Source organism: Meles meles, chromosome 7 (assembly GCF_922984935.1).
Source record: "Meles meles chromosome 7, mMelMel3.1 paternal haplotype, whole genome shotgun sequence".
In the NCBI taxonomy this organism is placed as follows: Eukaryota; Metazoa; Chordata; class Mammalia; order Carnivora; family Mustelidae; genus Meles; species Meles meles.
In genome coordinates, this window is record NC_060072.1 from 26,697,775 (window position 1) to 26,718,277 (window position 20,503).

A 20,503-nucleotide genomic window follows, 5' to 3' on the forward strand; every position below is an offset into this window, starting at 1 on the left:
CTTAATCTATGCACTACAGGAATGTTTCATGAAAGGCCACATTCTATACAGTAATTCACTTTTTATCATCATCGTTAATAGCAAAGTCCACAGTTCAGTTCCCAGGCGATATCAAAGTAGATGTTATATATAGAGAGATATATAGATAGATATAGACAGATATCTCTACTATCTATAGAACATCTGCATGTAATACGACAAGACAGTAATTTTTTTGAGCCATTATGATTTACCAGTTTATTCAAAGGCACTCACACAACTAAAACCTGCACAATTAAAACAACGCAATCTTCAACACATTAAAAACAATGAATTGGCAAGTTGATGTGGTAGAGCTACTGAGTAATTTGGCCTTTCAAGTAAGGCTAACTGGAAATCTCATTTTCTCCTTTCATTTACAGATCATTAAAAAGAAAAGACACCCCCCCCCCCCGCCCCCAGAACACTACCTGCCCTGGGAGAAAGTCAGGATTCCGCCCATGCTACTTGGGGACACACTCCCCCTTGGGGTGGTGTCAGGAGACCCCATCATTCCAACATATGCTGGAGCACTGAGGGGTCCACCTCCACGGCCTGGAGGCCTCTGTGCAGGCTCTGGAAGGTAGCCTGCTTCCCATAGCGCTGGCGCCAGCGAATGAAGGCCTCCACCATCTGCGACTGCACGTTGTGGGGGTGGTTGGCCTTACAGCGGTAGATATCTGTCTGGGACAGGCCCAGAGACAGCACCACAGGCTCCCACTCGGGGCCCAGCCTCTGGGCCAGCTGGTTGATCTGCCGGTCTGATGGGGAGCTGTTGAGGATGTGTGGAGGGATGCCAGTCATCCGGTCATCTGGAGAAAAGACAGACATAGGGGAAAGAGCAAACAAACACATTAGATACGGGCAGAGATGAAAAAGGTGACTAGAACAGCATGACGCTTCATCCGGCAGGACCAACTTTCCCTAGTTTTCTTGGGGCTGCTCAGTCAAAGGTCACATATAGGAGCTTACAAAATGCCATTTAGCGTCTATGAAAATGTTTATTACAGAAAAGGTGAAAACAGGAAAATAAAAATAACTAGAAATCCCATCAGAGAAACCCACTGATAATGATTTGACCTTTCTTTTTTTTTCCCCCCCAAAGATTTTTATCTATTTATTCCACAGACAAAGATCACAAGCAGGCAGAGAGAGGAAGGGAAGCAGGCTCCCTGCTGAGCAGAGAGCCCGATGCGATGCGGGGCTCAATCCCAGGACGCTAGGATCATGACCCAAGCCGAAGGCAGAGGCCTTAACCCACTGAGCCACCCAGGTGCCCCCTGATTTGACCTTTCTTTTTGGTCTTTTATATATAAAACATATGTTTAGGATTTCAAGGCACACACAGCTTTATAGCAGGCTTTCCTCCCTCTATCTCTTTTACCAGAGAGGCCAAGCGGGGGTTCAGAGGGAATTAAGAATGCCAGCCTGGGCCCCAGTTCTCTCTGGCACGGGCCTGTGGGTGCAGGAGTGACACCCTCTCCTGCAGGAATGGCTAGTGCTGGAGGGAAACAGGCTAAACAGAACAGCTACTCTCTCCTGATAAACTTGAACCTTACCAAGAAAAGTTGCAGTTTCCAACAGAAGCAGAAAAGAAGAGGCCTGCTGAGAAAAAAAAAAAAACTCAGAAGCCACAACATAGCTGGAGGAGAGTTACCACCCTGGTGGAGCCCAGAGGAAGAAAACAAAGCTTGTGCTATGGAAGAGCAATGAGAGAACCTGACCTTGCCCTTCCTAGATCCTAGTCGCCCCCATACCAGGCTGCTGTGGAACTCTGACACCAAGTGAGTGACTATAGATTGTCAGGCATATCAAGGAAGAAGTACCATCAGTTACAATGCAGAAGGCCTTCTAGAGGAAGGAGGCTAAAACTAAGCCCCAAACACGAGAAAGAACCCAATGAAGGGAAAGGAAGTGTGCCCTAAGGAGAGGGAACTGCCTGTGCAAAGGCCCAGAGGCAGGAGACCATGGCAAATATAAGAAAAGAAAGTAGTTCAGTGTAGGGAAGTGCAGAGAGTGAGAAGCACTCCAAACGTCCAAAATCCTCGTGCTGCATATTGGTTAGGGCCGAACTAGAAGTGCGGTTTTCATGTTCCTCATTCAGCCGTGTGCATAACAAACCGCACTACACTTGTTCCACGTTTTCTGTCACCAGCATCACGGGAATCCCAGTCAATCCTACTTCACACTCACCAGCTCATTGTTTAGATTTATGAATTCAATAAGAAGTCAAAAAGCATCCTATTAGAATAGCTAATGTTTTCCACTGCACATGCCTTTCGCCCTAAGGCAGTTGCCAATATCTGAGGCACGAGTTGCAAAAGTACTGTCAAGTGCTCTTTCTGGTGTTTGTCAAGACAAGACTGTAATTTTTTTAAATGATTAAGACCCAACTAGAATAATGATGATACCACAGACCAATATTTTATATTAACGGTAATGATTTTATGGCTTTTATAAAACTATGGGCACTTTCAGAAACATGTGGGCTCATTAAAAAAAATTCAAGCCACATAAAAAAGTGCAAAGGAGAAAGCAAGTCCTCCAACAACCCACCACTTAAGAGTTGGTGAACATCACTCTGGACAACTCTTCAAGCACATACACTATATTATTAGGTTTTTTCTCGTAAGGTTTATTTAATTTTGCTTGAATTTAACAGAAAAAAAAGAAACAGAAGTGAAAACTAAATGGCTTTTTGACCTACAGTTAACTATTTAACCAATGACAGCAACATATATATATACACACATACAAGATTTAACACTGAGGAAAAATTATGAGAATTTAAGGGGTAAACTATATATTTTTACATTAATGTTGCATAATTAACACTTAGTATTTCTTCTTCCTCATTTCTTGTCTATATCATTTTCTTGCCTATATAATTTCTCTTTCTCTTTCTTTTTTTTTTAAGAGAGAGAAAGAGAATGTATGTGCACAAATAGGGGGCAAGGGGACAGAGAGAGGGAGAGAGAATCTCAAGTAGGCTCCATGCCCAGTACAGAGCCCAACACAGGCCTCAATCTCACAACACTGAGATCATGACCTGAGCTGAAATCAAGAGTTGGATGCTTAATTGAGTAGGCCATCCAGGTGCCCCTCGTCAATGTGTATTTTAAAAATCCCATTCAACCTCATTTGCATTAGGATGGCTATTGTCAAAAAGAAACAAACAAACAAACAAAAAACAAAAAACCCCCACCAAAATAGCAAGTATTGATAAGGATATAAAACGGCACAGCTGCTACGGAAAAGAGTGCGGTGGTTCCTTAAACAACAAAACATGGGATATCATACAATCTAGCAGTTCTACTTCTGGGTCATATACCTAAAAGGACTGAAAGCAGTGAGTCAAAGAGATATTTATACACCCATCTTCATAGCAGCATTGTTCCCAGTAGCCAAAAAGTGGAAGCAACTGAGTGTCTATCAAGGAAAGGAAGGAGAAACAAAATGTGGTAGATCATACATTAGACTATTATTCGGTCTTAAAAGGGAAGACATCCTGACTCAAGCTACAACATGAGTAAGACTTGAGGACATTATGCTAAGTGAAATAAGCCAGTCCCCAAAGAACAAGTCCTCTGTGATCTCATTCCTACGAAGTACCTGTGCCAGTGAAATTCACTGAGATGGAAAGAACGGTGGTTACCAGGGGAGAGCGTGGGGGGAATGGGGAATTGTTTAATGGGCAGTCAGTTCTCAATACGAGAAGAGTTCTGGAGGTTGGCTGCACAATGTGAATGTACTTAATACTACTGAACTGTACTCCCCAAAATGGAAGAGATGGCAAGTTTCTTGTTATATTTTATCACAATTAAAAATGAAAATTAAAAAAAAATCTCATTGTTGTCTTGTCATAACTACGTTGAGTTTTTATTTCCACTGAATTGATCCTGAGCTCTCTGACAGCACAAAATACTTGTGAGGCTGAGTTTTCTTGCACTGGGTTTCTGCTCGGGCCCAAGTGGTTGTACATCTGTTTCTGCAATCCATGTTCCTTTCTTTATTCTGCTGTAGCATTTTCACATAGCTGCCATGACACTCACCTTCATCTTGCTCACATTTAACACGAGCATCTCTAGCCACAGCTTCTGTTTGCTCTTTTATAGTAAGCCAACGTATCCCTAACACTCTCTCCCTCTCAGCTACAATTTGTGCTTGGCCGATGCTTTTTACACAGTGTTCTGCCACAGAGAAAAGGCAGGACACCCTAGGCCTGCCCTGGCTGGGGGTCCAATGTTTTGTTTTGCTCTCTCTTTTGGAAGCCAAGGAAATGTCTTATGCCTAGTTCTGCCTAGCCAGGGTGCACGCACTCCTGCGGTCTCTTTCCTGTAGCTCAGCACAGAGATGGCCTGCCCTGGGTTGCCTTCCAGCCTCTGCTGACAATGTCTCCTGACATTGACCAAGATCGTGTACTCACCTCCTCCACTAGCTTTTTTTCATACCAATCTGATTTAGCAGGGCTCCTGAGGATTTTGTACCCTTCCCTCCCTTCTTTTCCTAGGACTGCTTCTGAAGGTTCAGGGTCAGGTGTTTTCTTCCTTTGGAAAGGGCCTGCCATTTTTCAAAGTACATGGCATAAAAGTTGTGATTGGATTTTTTTTTTTTTAAGATTTTATTTATTTATTTGACAGAGAGAGAGATCATAAGTAGGCAGAAAGGCAGGCAGAGAGAGAGGAGGAAGCAGGCTCCCCGCGGAGCAGAGAGCCCGATGCGGGGCTCGATCCCAGGACCCTGAGATCATGACCCGAGCCGAAGGCAGCGGCTTAATCCACTGAGCCACCCAGGCGCCCCTGTGATTGGATTTTTTTGTTTGTTTGTTTGGTTGATGCTGGTGAATGTTTTGGATCAGTTCATCAGGTGTTAGGGAGGGAGCCTCTGTGGTTCTGCTACACCGTCACCATTCTGACTCCTGGCCAACTATTAATGCAACATAGGCTTTGGGTCAATTATTTGGGAGTAAGGGCAGTATTTTCTCTCATTCCTCTGCACATTCAGGGTCACATATCCCTTGGGAATACTGCCTCGGAACTCAGAGATGGCCAGCAGTCTGTGGACAAAGGCCGGAGCTAAGATAACTGGGCACAGAAGCACTACTCAGCCAAGAGCATGTCAAGCCCTTCCAAGGAGACCTTCCAGACATGAGGAAACCATAACAGCTGTTTGTGCTATCTGATCTTGAGCAGGAGAAGTATCCTCATGAGGCTCTTCCAACATGTGAATTCTGCTGAATGCAAAGTTACTGAAAAAATGAGAGTCCCAAGGCTTTAGTGTCAACATCCAAGGATATACTATATAAAATCAGGTCAAGCTATAAATTAATCCACTGTGACCATCTGGCCACTGTTTCGCAGAGCTTGATGGGCATACCATGAGCAGTGTACAAGATATCCAGAGGTCCACGGGTGAACATTCTGTATTAGAACAGTCATCTATTAAACAAATAGTAATCTAATAAATAAACAGTCCTACTGTTAAAATAGTATCTATTTTAATACAATTAGAAAAGTATAAATAACATTTCAAACTCATGACAACAAGAATTAAGATAAGTAAATAAAAGTTAAAAAACAGACCCAGAATGACACAAAAGTAACAAAAAAAGCAAAGTAGATTTTTAAATAAAAAGTAAATTTAAATACAAGGAAGGAGCTAGCAGTACAGGTGGTACAAAGATAGAGCAAAAATTGCACCAGCAGAAGCCAGATGACTTGGTGTGTGGGAAGTCTGGTGTTTCTCACCAAAAGCATCACAAGTCTTTGAGGCGGGCCATCCATTAACCAGGGTTGTCCATGCACCTGTTCACGGCCTGCACCTCCAACGCGCTAGTAACACCCCAGTCTGAGCACCTAAGTCCACATACCTGGGGCTGAGGCATCACTGTGCCTGGTTAAGAACCACCAGATACTGTGACGTAAGTGTTAACTGGTTTTAAATATCCTGGGCGGGGAGTTAGCTCCTTCTATACTGCCAGAATGTTCTCTCTCATCCAGATTCTAAATCTTGCATGCAACTCTGTAATCCCATTCTCAGTGAAGTGAAAACTCCCATGTTTCAAACAAAATAACATTCTCCACCAAACCCCTCTACCACAATGAAGCCATCCATGTAAAGGGATCAACGCCCTACTCCCCATCTGCCTATGGACCCGCCCATCCTTCCACCCTCCCAACCCTGTGGTCATTACATCTCCAACTATCTCCTTATTCCTCATTCATACCTAATTAACCACCAAAATCTCCTTTCCCATTCTTATTGCATTTAGAGTCAGGTCTAAAAGATTTGCACTAAACTTTTTTGTTTCTTATAAGATGCTTCTATCTCCTGAGCTCTTATGGGTAGAGATCACGTCTTCTACTTCTTGCCCTCCTCCAAGCTTTAGCCCCTTGCTGAGCACAATATGGAACTCAATGTATAGTACCATATTTTACTCTTTTTTTTAAACTTAATTTTATTCAAATTCTGTTAATCAACATATATTATTAGTTTCAGAGGTAGAGTTCAGTGATTCATCAGTTGCATATAACACCCAGTGGTCATCACATCACATGCCCTCCTTAACACCCATCACCCAGTTACCCCCCCCCCCCCATTTTCCCCTCCAGCAGAACTCAGCTTGTTTCCCACAGTTAAGAGAAAGCCAGTATCATATGATTTCACTCATATGTGGAATTTAAGAAACAAAACAGAGGAACACAGGGGAAGGAAGGGGGGAAAAACTCATCATATTGATAAAAAAGTTCTTCCAAGTCAAGTTTCTAATTCATCATCTCCACAGGTATGTGCTTCTGACTTTTTTATTTGTTCCAGAAAAAGAAGTCATTTCTTCCAACAAAGCCTTGCATGGACAGTACCCCCTGGTCTATCCTGGCTGAGTGTGCAATCTCCAGGTAAAGGAAAGTCTGCAAGGCCATCTTCCTGTCTGGTCAACCTCCCCTTTCTGATCTATATTCTTCTATAACACGTGGCCACCTTAATGGTGACCTAAAAAAGAGGAACTGTACAGGATTCAAAAGCACAGTTCAGAGACTGAAGATCACGGAGTAAAGCAAAGGCACAGCAGACCCATAAATAGCTGCTAGGAGACTCATAAATCTCTGCTCAGGAATCTACAATAACAGAAAGGATTTTAACTATAAAGTTCCTTTGAAAAAATAAGATATTATTTATTTATTTGAGAGAGAGAGAGCATGTGCAAGAGAGCACAAGTAGGGGAGAGGGGTAGAGGGAGAGGGTGAAGCAGGTTCTCCCCAAGCAGGGAGCCAGACATTGGGCTCCATCCCAAGACGCTGGGGATCATGACCTGAGCCAAAGGCAGATGCTTAACAGACTGAGCCACCCAGGTGCCTCCTATAAAATTCCTTTTTAAACTCCAGTGACTTTGTGATATAGCCAGAGATATAAATACATATGAGTTCTTTATAACAGTGACTCAGTTGGATTGGGGTTGCACTTTAAAAAACTATATACATTCCTTTGCAGAATTTGGTAATATATTACCCTTCCCAGCTCACTGCTGCAGTGAACCATTGTCAGTGAAGGGAGTATCATATGCTTTAGGTTTGCTGGACTGAAAAAAAGTTGAACTAAGAGATTGCCCCTTTCTAGTGTAGCAACTTTTTAGGAGCAAAAGACTAACTCCTGCCTCAAGGACACGTAAGGCCTCTGCAGGCTGAGTCCACTGACGTTTTAGCCCAGATAGTTTTACAGGTGAGCTATATTAAATGTTCATGAAATATTTAATTTCCTACCTTCCGTAAGTTGTTCTAGGAAATAGAAAAATAACAAAAGTTCTATAGCCTATTTTATTAGGCTGCTTTACTTTTTGCTACAAACAGGATAAGGAGAATACAAGAAAAGTTACAGATTCTTTTCAATGACTATTTCATATGTAAAAATCCTTAGTATTCACTGAGTAAAAAAGATCTGTTTAAGTATATTGGTGGGGCGCCTGGGTGGCTCAGTGGGTTAAAGCCTCTGCCTTCAGCTCAGGTCATGATCCCAGGGTCCTGGGATAGAGCCCCACATCGGGCTCTCTGCTCAGCGGGGAGCCTGCTTCCCTTCCTCTCTCTCTCTGCCTGCCTCTCTGCCTACTTGTGATCTCTGTCTGTCAAATAAATAAATAAATAAATAAAATCTTTGAGGAAAAAAATAAATAAAATAGTATATTGGAGGGGCGCCTGGTTGGCTCAGTGGGTTAAAGCCTCTGCGTTCAGCTCAGATCATGATCCCAGGCTCCTGGGATGGAGCCCATCCGGCTCTCTGCTCAGTAGGGAGCCTGCTTCTACCCCCCCCACCCCGCCCACCCCAGCCTGCCTCTCTTGATCTCTGTCAAATAAATAAAAATCTTTAAAAAACATAAAAAGTTAAAATTAAAATAAAATAGTATATTGGAAACAAGTAGAATTTATCCCAGGATTACAATAATTTTAGTATCACTAGATCAATTAATTCAATACCTCAGTAGTCCAAAGAGATAAGTCACTATTATCTTAATAGATGCAAAAAAGTATTTGATAAAATTTGACACATATTTATGATTTCTTAAAAAGATTTCTTTAAAAATTAGGAATATGGGGAACCTATTTAACTTGGTGAGGATTATGAAAGTCTTCAATAAGCACTTGATTTAACAGATATCTTTTAAACATTTTCCCTTTAAGGGCAGAAACAAAACCAGAATGCCCAGTGTCACCACTACTGTTGTACATAATAGCGAAGGTCCTAACCAGAGCTATAAAGAAAAATAGAAGTTAAGTATAAACATTTGAAGTGAAGAGATAAAACCATCACTATTTTCAGATCATTTGATCTAATATGTAAGAAAAGGCCAGGATCAATAGATAATCCATTAGATGGATGCCTGGGTGGCACAGTCAGTTAAGCATCTGACTCAGCTTCAGCTTGGGTCATGATCTCAGAGTTGTGAGATTGAGCCCCGCTTTGGACTCCACACTGAGAACAGAGTCTGCTTGAGACTCTCTTTCCCTCTCCCTCTGCCCCTCCTGTCTCTCTCTCTCTCTCTCTCTCAAATAAACAGATAAATCATAAAAAAAAGCAAAAAAAAAGATAATCCACTAGAACAATTAAGAGGGCTGAATAAAATCACCAGATAACAACTTAAAAACCAACAAACACAAAATATGATAAAAAATAAACAAAAACTATAAACTCTCTAGAAATTAAATTAGCAAAGTTCACAACACAAGACCTCAACAGGGAAAATTTTAAGCATTAATTAAAAGACATAAAGCAAGATCTGAATAAATGGAGAGTCATTCGTGCCCTGGGTGGGATGACATCATTATTACATAAACATGACAATTCTTATAATAACAATTAAAATTTTATAATGGGGAAAGGAGATGCTTTCTCCAAACTGGGAAAACTAATTATACAGAGAAATGTAAAACCATACTTTTACACCACACCCTACACAGTGATGGAGTCTGTATGGATAAAGGCAAAACATAAAAGGTAAAGCTACAGAGTTAATAAAAATAATGGAGATTATCTTTACGACCAGCAGTGGGAAGTGTCTTTTTCAATGAATCCCCAAAAGATGAATTTTTTTTCTATCAAAATTAAAAATTTCTGCTCAGTGAAGGAGACCATTATTCCAGATGACAGAGTAGAATGGGCAAAGATACTTGTCAGTGTCTAAAGCCCAGGAGACAGGAGTTATGTGGATGTACAAGGACCCCCGAAAACCAAGAGGAAAAAGATAAGCACCTCCACAGAAAAAAAGATGAAGGTACAACAAGGTAACTCAAATTAGAGGAAACTCAAAGAGAGGCTTAAACACAGAAAGTTAAGAAATAACAATGGAAATAATCATGATAAATCCCTTTTTGTGCCTAGAAATCTAGGCAATACCAAGTTCTGGCAGAGATGTGGAGATGTCGAACTATATTCCCCGCTGGTGGGAATGAGGACTGGGCAGCCATTCCAGAAGCAAGCAGGCATGGGAGTAAATTGGAACGTGGTGTACAATCTTGTTCCTATGTATATGTACCAGAGAAAAACTCTGAAAAAGTCCCATAAGGGACACGGAGAAGGCTGTTTGTACACAAATTGCGTTGTTTGTGCTAGGAAGTATGCATATGCCTTATAACCCAGTTGTCGTCTTTTGGGGTTCATAGATCCCAGAAAAATTCTCACACAGATTCATGAGGGGTCATGTCAGAATTATGGGAAGAAATTTGCTGGAAGCAATATCTGAGCTCATTACTAGGGGAAGAGACAAACTTGAGGGGGCACAAGGAATGCTGGACAGTCAGGATAAAGCAGAAATGTAAGAAAAAGAAGGAGACCTACACCACTGCAAATTCTAAAATATGTATTTCAAAACAACACCATTAGTGAAAACACACCCAAGTGAAAGAATGTATTTGAGACAGAAAGAACAGTTTACTGTGGGAGGGAAGGGAACAAAGAGGTTGGGGATACTACAGCCTGAGAAAGCCAACCTGACCAGCTGCCTCCCAGGGCCCACGTGAACCCTGGTCCCCCAGTGCAGTGGCTCAGCAGAGAAATCCCTTTGGCGGAAGGACTGGCTGCCGGGAAATGAAAGAAAAGCACCTTGGAAAGAAAACTAATTAGAACCACTTGTTCTGATAATCACAGAGAACAATGTGGTCCTCACAGAGAGGCAAGGGTGAAGAAATAAACTGGTCTTTCAAAAACTGATTCCAGATAGAATTACCCTATGACCCAGCAATTGCACTACTGGGTATTTACCCTAAAGATACAAACATAGTGATCCGAAGGGGCACGTGTACCCGAATGTTTATAGCAGCAATGTCTACAATAGCCAGACTATGGAAAGAACCTAGATGTCCATCAACAGATGACTGGATAAAGAAGATGTGGTATATATACACAATGGAATACTATGCAGCCATCAAAAATGAAATCTTGCCATTTGCGACGACGTGGATGGAACTAGAGCGTATCATGCTTAGTGAAATAAGTCAATCGGAGAAAGACAACTATCATATGATCTCCCTGATATGAGGACATGGAGAAGCAACATGGGGGGGTAGGGGGATAGGAGAAGAATAAATGAAACAAGATGGGATTGGGAGGGAGACAAACCATAAATGACTCTTAATCTCACAAAACAAACTGGAGGTTGCTGGGGGGAGGTGGGATTGGGAGAGGGGGAGCGGGCTATGGACATTGGGGAGGGGAGGCGAACCATAAGAGACTATGGACTCTGAAAAACAACCTGAGGGTTTTGAAGGGTCAGGGGTGGGAGGTTGGGGGAACAGGTGGTGGGTAATGGGGAGGGCACGTTTTGCATGGAGCAATGGGTGTTGTGCAAAAAGAATGAATACTGTTACGCTGAAAAAATAAATAAAATGGAAAAAAAAAAAAAAAAAAACACCCAAAAACTGATTCCAGGATGATGAAGTGACCACCCACTTCAAACAACAAGGCCCTGTGGCAAAATACAAGTAAATCATACTTATTGTCATGGAAAACTTGACTATCAAGTCCATGGAAGGTCTACAACAAAACTATTAGTAATAATGGAGTTTTCCCTGAAATAAAAGGCCAGAGGCAGGGTGGCCATAGCTCGGGGCTAAGAATTAATTAGTAGGCATAGGCCCCATCCCCATTTGAATTTGCCATCAACTAGCCATATAACTTGGAGTAAGACATTTAGCCTCTCTCAGATTGTATTCTCATTTGTAAAAAGTAAAACCAGATGATTGCCAAAGCCTCATTTAGATACAACATATTATACTACCTTTTTATTCATTATTTTTTATTTTTTTCAAGATTTTATTTATTTATTTGACAGAGATCACAAGTAGGCAGAGAGGCAGGTAGAGAGAGAGAGGAGGAAGCAGGCGCCCCGATGAACAGAGAGCCCAATGCGGGGCTCGATCCCAGGACCCTGGGATCATGACCTGAGCCGAAGGCAGAGGCTTCAACCCACTGAGCCACCCAGGCGCTCCTATACTACCTTTTTAAAAAGCAATTTTATTTTCTACAGATCTCGTTTTTTGATTTCTCATTAGTGAACAACTATTCATTTATTGTTGCATTACTTTTCCTATATATCTTCTAGACAGAATAAAGACTTCTGTGGTTTTATTTATTTATTTATTTATTTTTGCTAATTTGCTTCGGCTTTTTAAAGATCACAAATGGAAACTTATCCTCCCATAGCAAACAAACAAACAAAACACCCAGTGAATACTGGTAGAATCAACTTTTTCAAAATAGTACAAAAACTTTAAAAGTTTATGTTACAACTTTCTGGGCCACTGATTTTTCTCATGTACTTGCACAGACCTGCCTCAGCTCCATCAACCTGTCGTTCACTCTGCTCCTTGAAACCACCAACCAACCTGGAACCGTAGGACCTTGCACAGCTGGTCCCTCTCCCCGGAAATGCTCTTCCGCTGACTCCCTCCCCCGCCGACTGACCACCCTGTTCTTAATCACAGCACCCATTCCACTTTGTGATCCCCCATATCTACATAGTACTTTCTGATCTGTAGCTCACCAACGCACCATATCTGTTGTTGCTATCTGTCCTCACCCCACACACTCATCCTGTCTTTGCTAGAATGGAAGCTCCTCACAGGCAGGAGAGCCTTGTTGGTTTTTGTTCAATGAGGTATCCCAGGCACCCAAAATAGTACCTAGCACATAGTCAGCACTCACTACTACTACACTACTACTACTACTCACTCACTAAATGAATGCTGTTGGATAAACAAACAAATTAAGAGCAATGATTCATTACAATTATAATAAATTCACTTAACTCTGCTGTCTACCCTATGGCTAGAGTGTTACCAAATGTTCCCACTTTTAAGTTACTTAGCACTCAAAAACCAAAGAAATTAAATTGCATAATCTGGGACTGAATAGAAAATAAAAAGGGGGCATGACTCCATGATAATAAAATACGTCAAGGTGAAGCATAGGCGGCTACTCGCTTTCGATACTGAACTGGGCCACATCCATGTTTAATTTGTGGAGAGTCAGAAAGACAGATTCCAAGACGGCTTCTGGTAAATACGGCCAGCTGAGGCCAGTTCCGGTCTTCACTCTCTCTAGTACTTAAGGAAGTGAACAAAAAGTAATAAAAATAAGCCAATGAAAAAGGATGGCAGAGCCACCTTCCAATTCCTGCTTCTCTGAAGCTGTACTGATTATTCAACAAACAACTGAAAGATTCACTCTCATATCCCCAAATCTGGAGGGGAATGAATTGGCTATTTTTTTCTCTTCTAACTTCAGTAGAGTGAGGATGGTAACTGCTACACTGAGGTATGGAAAGATCAGAAATGTGAACAATAAGGACTGACTGTCCCTAGCAGAAGTGACAAGACATTTCACATGGTCTCGGGGAAGACTGCTGGGCACAGGTGTTCCATATCACAACCAACAACTCAACTGAGCTCAGTCCCCTGCCCTGACTCTTCTGCCTACATGTGCGCTTAAGCTAAAGAAGAGGAAATAGCCAGTCCTCCAAGGGTTCAGAAGGGGGTCAAGGAGAATCACCCCAGTGTATCAGAGCACCAAAGGCAGAATCCAGCTGCTCCATCAGGTACAAGATGGAATGAAATGGAATGGCAAGTGAGTAACATACTAGAGTAACAAGTGATTTAAAAAGGAAAACATTATATGGGGGGGGGGGGAACCTGACAAATCCACAGATGCCAAAAATAAGAGAAAGCATTTTGTCATAAAACAACTTAATAAGGGTATAATAGGAACATGGATACAGTAAACAAGAACTTAACAACGAGATAATCAAATAACAAAATGAGATTTTAAAAGAAGCTTGTCATACTAAAATGATAAATTGAGGACCAAAACAGCATCATCATGAAATTCATAAACTGGAAATACCAAAGAATAGGATTAACATGATTCAATTTGTCTATATTCAGGAAAGACTTGAGGTAAACAGAGATAAAAGGCAGAATTTAAAGTAACTGGAGAAAAATGATGACTGTGGAGGAGAGAAAAATATAATCCATTGAAAGGTTAATGGGCGTCCCTAAAGTAGAAAACCCAGCCCAAAGAATTCAAAGATCTAAAACAAGAAAATACTCCTAAAATGAATAAGCAACAGAATCTCTAAGATGAAAGAGAATACTGTGTTTCAGGAATAACTAATAAGAGAGTAAATCAATAGTGAGACATATTCTGGCTAAATAATTGAGTTTCTGGTTCTAATAAAATAATTCCTTAAGCAGAAAAAGCAAGTTGCTACAAGGAGGAGAAAGTCCTTTAAATTTTCAACAGTACTTTAAATGCAAAAGATAATAAAGCAATTCCTCCAAAATTCTAAGGGGAATAAAGTATAGTCTATGAACATTATTCTTAGCCACGATGGTTTTCAAATATATAAGTAATTGGTAGTGAATTAGTGATAAAAACTCAAGAACTTGCCGTGAAGACTTTTAAAAGAAGGCTCAGAACAATCTTTTTTTTTTTTTTTTAAGATTTTATTTATTTATTTGAGAGAGAGGGAGAGGGAGAAGCAGACTCCCCACTGAGTAGAGCCTGACCTGGGGTTCAATACCAGGACCCTGCAAACATGTCTTGAGCCAAAGGCAGACACTTAACAGATGAGCCACCCAGGTGCCTCAAAAGTCTTGACAATCTATCTAGTAAGCGCAGTGAATAAAAGGAAGACACTAGCACTGGCATACCAAGAGTGGGTCGGTGGCAATGTTCGCTTTAGATGCAGGCAATAAAGGATGCACTGTTTACAGATAATTTAAAAACAATAATAAAACCACTAAAAATCTGCTTTCTCATATCAACATGTGCCCAAAATTCTAAGCAATACAAATATATAAAATATTTCTCTTCTCTGGGGTACAATGCTCCCCCGTCAGATAGTCTGCCCTGAGCCCCTTGACTTGTTTCTTGGTATCAGTAATAGGGAAGACACTCAAAAAGATTAGTACAGGGCACTGAATTCATTTAAATATAAAACTAATTTTAAACAACTGAACAGGGATGCCTGGGTGGCTCAGTCATTAAGCATCTGCCTTCAGCTCAGGTCATGATCCCAGGGTCCGGGGATCCAGACAAGCAGGCTTCTCTGTCTGCCTCTGCCTGCCACTCTGCCTACTTGTGCTCTCTCTCTCTTGCTCTCTCTCTCTCTCTCTCTGTGTCAAGTGAATAAATAAAATGTTAATATATAAATAAATAAAACCACAAAAAATAAGCAACTGAACAGAGAATACAATGCTATATACCTTGACTATATTAAAATAATACAAGTGATCAAAATTGAAGCTAGATTATAGAATAGAATATGAACATTGTATCTTGAATTTGTGATATAGCAATGTAACTAACCAAAATCCAGAAGGGAAGAAGGAAAGACAGGGAGAGTGTCAATGATCTCATTTATCATAGCAGAGAGGAATCAACTCTTTCTTTTTTAAGATTTTATTTATTTAATTGTCAGAGCAAGAGAGGACACAAGCAGGGATGTGGCAGGCGGAGGGAGAAGCAGGCTCCCCATGGAGCAAGGAGCCCAATGTGGGACTGGATCTCAGGACCCTGGGATCATTACCTGAGCTGAAGGCAGACACTTAATCAACTGAGCCACTGAGGTGTCCTGAAATCAACACTTTGTAAAACGGGGATGACAGCAGTCAGGAGAGACTGTTATCTATGGTAGGAAAGAAGCCCTAAATCACAGTGACTTAACAGAACAAGATTTCATTTCTCTCTCACATGCCCACCACTGCAGGCCCACATGGCTCTTCAGCGCACCCATGAGCTAGTTCTGTATTCCAGGCTGCACTGATATTACACTTCTCCACAATCCCATGAGAACCCGTGTTCACCAAGGTGGAAAGAAAGGATAAGAGTAATAGATCCGGCAATTAAATACATCAATCCCTAAGTGACCTTCTGCTTACTTCCGTTCACATTTTGTGGCTAGAGCAAGTCACAAGGTCATACCTAACTTGAAGGGAATGCGGAATACTCCTGTATCCCAGGAGGGGGAGAGACCTGGGTGAAAAGCACTAATGTCTACCGAGAAACCTAATTGGGGAGAAGAAAAAAAACAAAAACAAAAACATCAAGTTCTTCATCATCTCTTAACCACAGAAGAAAAAAAAGTACATTTCTTACTGTGAAAAAAAATTTTTTTATTCAAAGTTTAGTAATTTCTTTTCACTTAGTTTCTTTTACTTTAAATTCAAATAAAATTAAATGCAATGGTTTTTAAATTTAAAAACCAGTATGTATCATGTAATCCTACTTTTCTAAAAGCATTTCTTTCTTTTTTTTCTTTCTTTCTTTTATCCATCCATCCATCTTCCCATCTACAAACATGCTTAAAGAAATGTCCAATGGGGACATTCACATATTGTTGAGCTTATTTCTAAGTGATGGGATTTGTGATTGTTTCTTTATTCTTTTCTGCATTCCCTGGATTCTTTATAATGAACATGTATCATTTTTATAAACATAACAGAATCATTATTAGAATATGAATGAATGAGAAATCACACTTGATCTTCCACTGTTAAACCTTAAAACCACTAGACAGTAAAAAGAGAGAAACATGGCTTTACATTGCTATAGGAAAGGAAGGGGGCTAAAGGAGTAGTAAATGTTGTATTTCATGATCATTATATCCTGTTTGAAATTACAAAATGGGTAAAGTATTTCTAAGTCACAAATTTACTGGCAGGTGGCAAAATTTACTTGGTTTACTGAAACGTACTTTAAAACTACCCTTTTGAAATTAAAAACAGTGTAGTTGTTGAGAGACAAAATTCCAAAGTGCCTTGTAGATTACCCAGAGTGCATAAGTGACTAATTGCAAATTCTCAACATTAATGACAACACTGTTTTTCAACAGGCGACAAGCAAATGACATTAAAGATTTCTTTATATGGAAGCTCCATTATACAAATATAAATTTTGGGTATTCTATTCTAAATAGGCAAAATGAACTCTTTAATCACATTATTTCCCACGGATGACTGTTCTTCAAGTTTCAAAATTGCTTAAAAATATCTGTAACTCTATTTTAGTCTTCAAGATCAAAACATCAATATTTAAATGATACCCAAATGGAAGGAAACAGGGTACCCCCAGGGTCCTTCGACATTATTTTTGTTGCTGGTTCCTGGTCAGTAAAGAGTAAAAGAGAGTTACTTTAAAAAAGTTTTGACTGGGGGCGCCTGGGTGGCTCAGTGGGTTAAGCCGCTGCCTTCGGCTCAGGTCATGATCTCAGGGTCCTGGGATCAAGTCCTGCATCGGGCTCTCTGCTCAGCAACGAGCCTGCTTCCTTCTCTCTCTCTCTCTCTGCCTGCCTCTCTGCTTACTTGTGATCTCTCTCTGTCAAATAAATAAATAATTAAAAAAGAAAAATTTACTAATTATAAAAAAAAATAAAAAAAAAGTTTTGACTGCATATAAGTCATATGTTATATATATGTTACATATATATAACATATGTTATATATAAAACATATAAGTTTCCTTATCAGTATTAAACCTGCCCAGAGGAAGGATACAATCACTAATGAGTGCTTACAGACAGGTAACTCCAGGCACCTGCACGAAGTACATTTCTTTGATGGAGTTCCACCAGGCTGAACAATGGAGCGATAAGCCCAAAGAAATAAAAGAAGACAATGATTTTGCCAAGCAAAAATCTTTCAAAGCTATGACACCACAATAATCTCAAAAGTGAAACTTCCAGTCCTCTTACCAGCAACTGGGGGAAAGGGATAGAAGGCAGGATTTTTAAGTTGCTGCCTTTCCACAATTGGGAGGGACGATGAACGTGGTGATTGACATAATCAAGAATTAAAATAATTTGGATAGATCGATGGAATGATACTAACAAGATTTAATTTGTGTTGGAATAAATGGAACATCCTATCAAGCTTAGAAAATCAAGCATGACAGCACAGAACGTTTTCAGCTTGTCTTAAATGCAGTTCAGGAGGAAAGGTGCAGATGCCTCAATGACCTACAAACACAGTGGGAACCTAGCACATGCACAACACACACGCAGACAGACAGACAGACAAACACATCTGTCTGGAATCAGGGAGAAGGAAGATGACAGTCTGACAGAACTAGCATTGGTCAGACAGACCAGTTCCACACCCATTCTACAGACAGAGAGGCAGGACCCTGAACCTCAGAGACTACAGGGACCCTGAAAGCTTTTAACCTGCAAGCACACACGTGGTCTGTGGGAAGCACGTGGCATGGGTGAAGTGTGAGTTTTAGTCAGACAGAAACTTTGTGTCTGTTTTACTGAGAGTGAGGACACAGCGCGCATCCGGTACTAACAGCTCCCAAGAAATGTCTTTTAAGACCTTACGTTTAAAAAAAATGTATGGCAGGGGCACCTCGGTGGCTCAGTTGGTTGGGCGACTGCCTTCGGCTCAGGTCATGATCCCAGAGTCCTGGGATCGGGTCCCACATCAGGCTCCCAGCTCCATGGGGAGTCTGCTTCTCCCTCTGACCTCCCCTCTCATGCTCTCTCTCTCAAATAAATTAATTAATTAAAAAAAATGTATGGCAGAGTTGCAGCATCTCAGGTAGGGGGCACATTCTGAACACCTCACATAAGGCCAGAGTAACCGGGCAAAGCCCGGGAGCGTGGCCAGTTAGCAAGAGCCGAGTACTACAGTGAGTCCCACCTGGCTTTGGGACTTTGTGACTCTTGACGAAATTTTAATTTCCTTTGGATTTGCATGGTTTCAGATTTTGTGCCTAAAGTGAAACTTCTATAATACTTTTTATCAATTAATTCAAATATGCCTAATTTCCCATAAAATGGGATGGTAATCTGAAAACAGTTATGCTAATTCAGCAAATATGAATTGAGGCCTACTAGGCTGAGGGGTACTGCTCAGGGCTAATGATTAGCTCAGGGCTAATGATCCAGCAGGGGGCAAATTTAGCTATTCGTGGAAAGGGTCTGCAGTGTGCCAAGAGCACCTCTGTGGAACTTGGGGCATGAACACTACCAATCTAGATGAATTCATTTATTTCACCAGGAAAACAATGCAGGAAGTAAAATAGGAGGAATGAAAGTCACTTGCTCATTCTCCCCATCACCTGGCATCAATGCCTAGCCCAGTGGGTATTCTGTGCCTACTCAGAGCTGCACGTCACAGCTGAAGTTAACAATTCATGAAAGGGTCTCAGAAATAACATGGGGTCATCCTTAATAAAGACTCTTTTAATCTCCTTGTGATTCTCAAATAATGGAAAAGTTTCCAGACTATGCTTTTCTGGTTTTTGACCCAAAATACATGTATTAGGAGCATGCGCATGTATGTGTGTGTTAAAACTGAACGAGAAGTTTCACAAAGCATAAAATACTGACCTTTAACTATATGATATCCTATTTTATTTAATTCCAAATTCAACCATTAAATTGAAACAAACAGGCGGCAACCAGAAATCTGATGAACTTTGTTCTAGTGTACATTCAGCTGACCAATTTCCACTCTACCTTCAATAATTAACTCACATTGTCACCTCCTCAGAGAAGCCTTCCAGGACTCCTCCAGGTACCATCAACCATGGCCTTCCAGGAGGTCTGAAACGACTGACAGAATACAGGGGAGGGGCAGATTCAGGAGAGAATGGGAGGTGGCACTGGAATGTCTCTATACCCCCTTAAGTCCCACACTGGAGCAGGAGTCCCTCCAGCACAGGGGATGAAGGGTCCCTCCCACCACTGATCGATTTTCTGGGTACTGAGCACTTCCTGGCACATTATGAGTACTCCATAAGCAATTGTTGATGAATCCTTTGGGGAGCTGATGAAAGAGCCGACCCTGAAAGCAAATAAAAGAACCCATCCATTGCATACTGCACACTGGCAGCCAGTGAACTTAATTTGGCCCACAGATATGTTTCATTTGGCCTATGCTGTTCAAAAAACTACAGCGACTGCATTTGATAATTGGGAGCTTTCACAAAATTCCAGATTTGTGGCTTTGCCTGTCAGCTCACCAGAGTCATCCTTATGCTGGTTAGTCCTCAACATCCACTCTCTCCCGCAATGCACGTGAAAGCCCAGTGGCTGGGCTGCTCTCCTTTGTCAGGGATCTCTCCCGCCCTACATGCGTCTGGTCTGCAATTCCTGTACCACACAACAGGCTACAACAGTCTGCTGCTTGGTGAATGAGCCTGCAGCCACTGAGGGAAAGAAGAGCAAAAGGGACCCTTCTCGCTGAAGAAAGCACAGATTCTCCCAATTATCTGTGATCTTTTCCCAGAGGTGAAAAACTGCCCGAGATAATCATGTTATTCTCTGTCTCTGGGAGGAGATTTTTTAAAAGGGTGAATTTATAGGAAATAAGGGCCAGAATTAGAACATCTTATTTTTCTTTGTATCCTCTGGCACGGAAAACACCATTTTGCACAGGTGGGTTTTCAATAAACTTGGAAGTGAGGCTGTGGAAAATTTTTTAAATGCTGTACTGGTCTC

The 20,503-nt window shown here is 41.2% G+C and overlaps 1 protein-coding gene across 3 annotated transcripts in view; it reads right to left on the reverse strand.

Annotated features, from left to right (window-relative positions):
* Positions 1–217: 217 nt before the first annotated feature.
* The window catches only part of CRADD (CASP2 and RIPK1 domain containing adaptor with death domain), a 179,997-nt gene continuing 159,711 nt past the window's right edge, over positions 218–20,503 (reverse strand). For all 3 annotated transcript variants that reach the window (XM_046012279.1, XM_046012280.1, XM_046012281.1), the window contains exon 3: positions 218–830. In XM_046012279.1, coding sequence (XP_045868235.1) covers positions 529–830 — 302 coding nt within the window. In that variant the 3' untranslated portion in view covers positions 218–528. The remainder of the gene's footprint in view (positions 831–20,503) is intronic.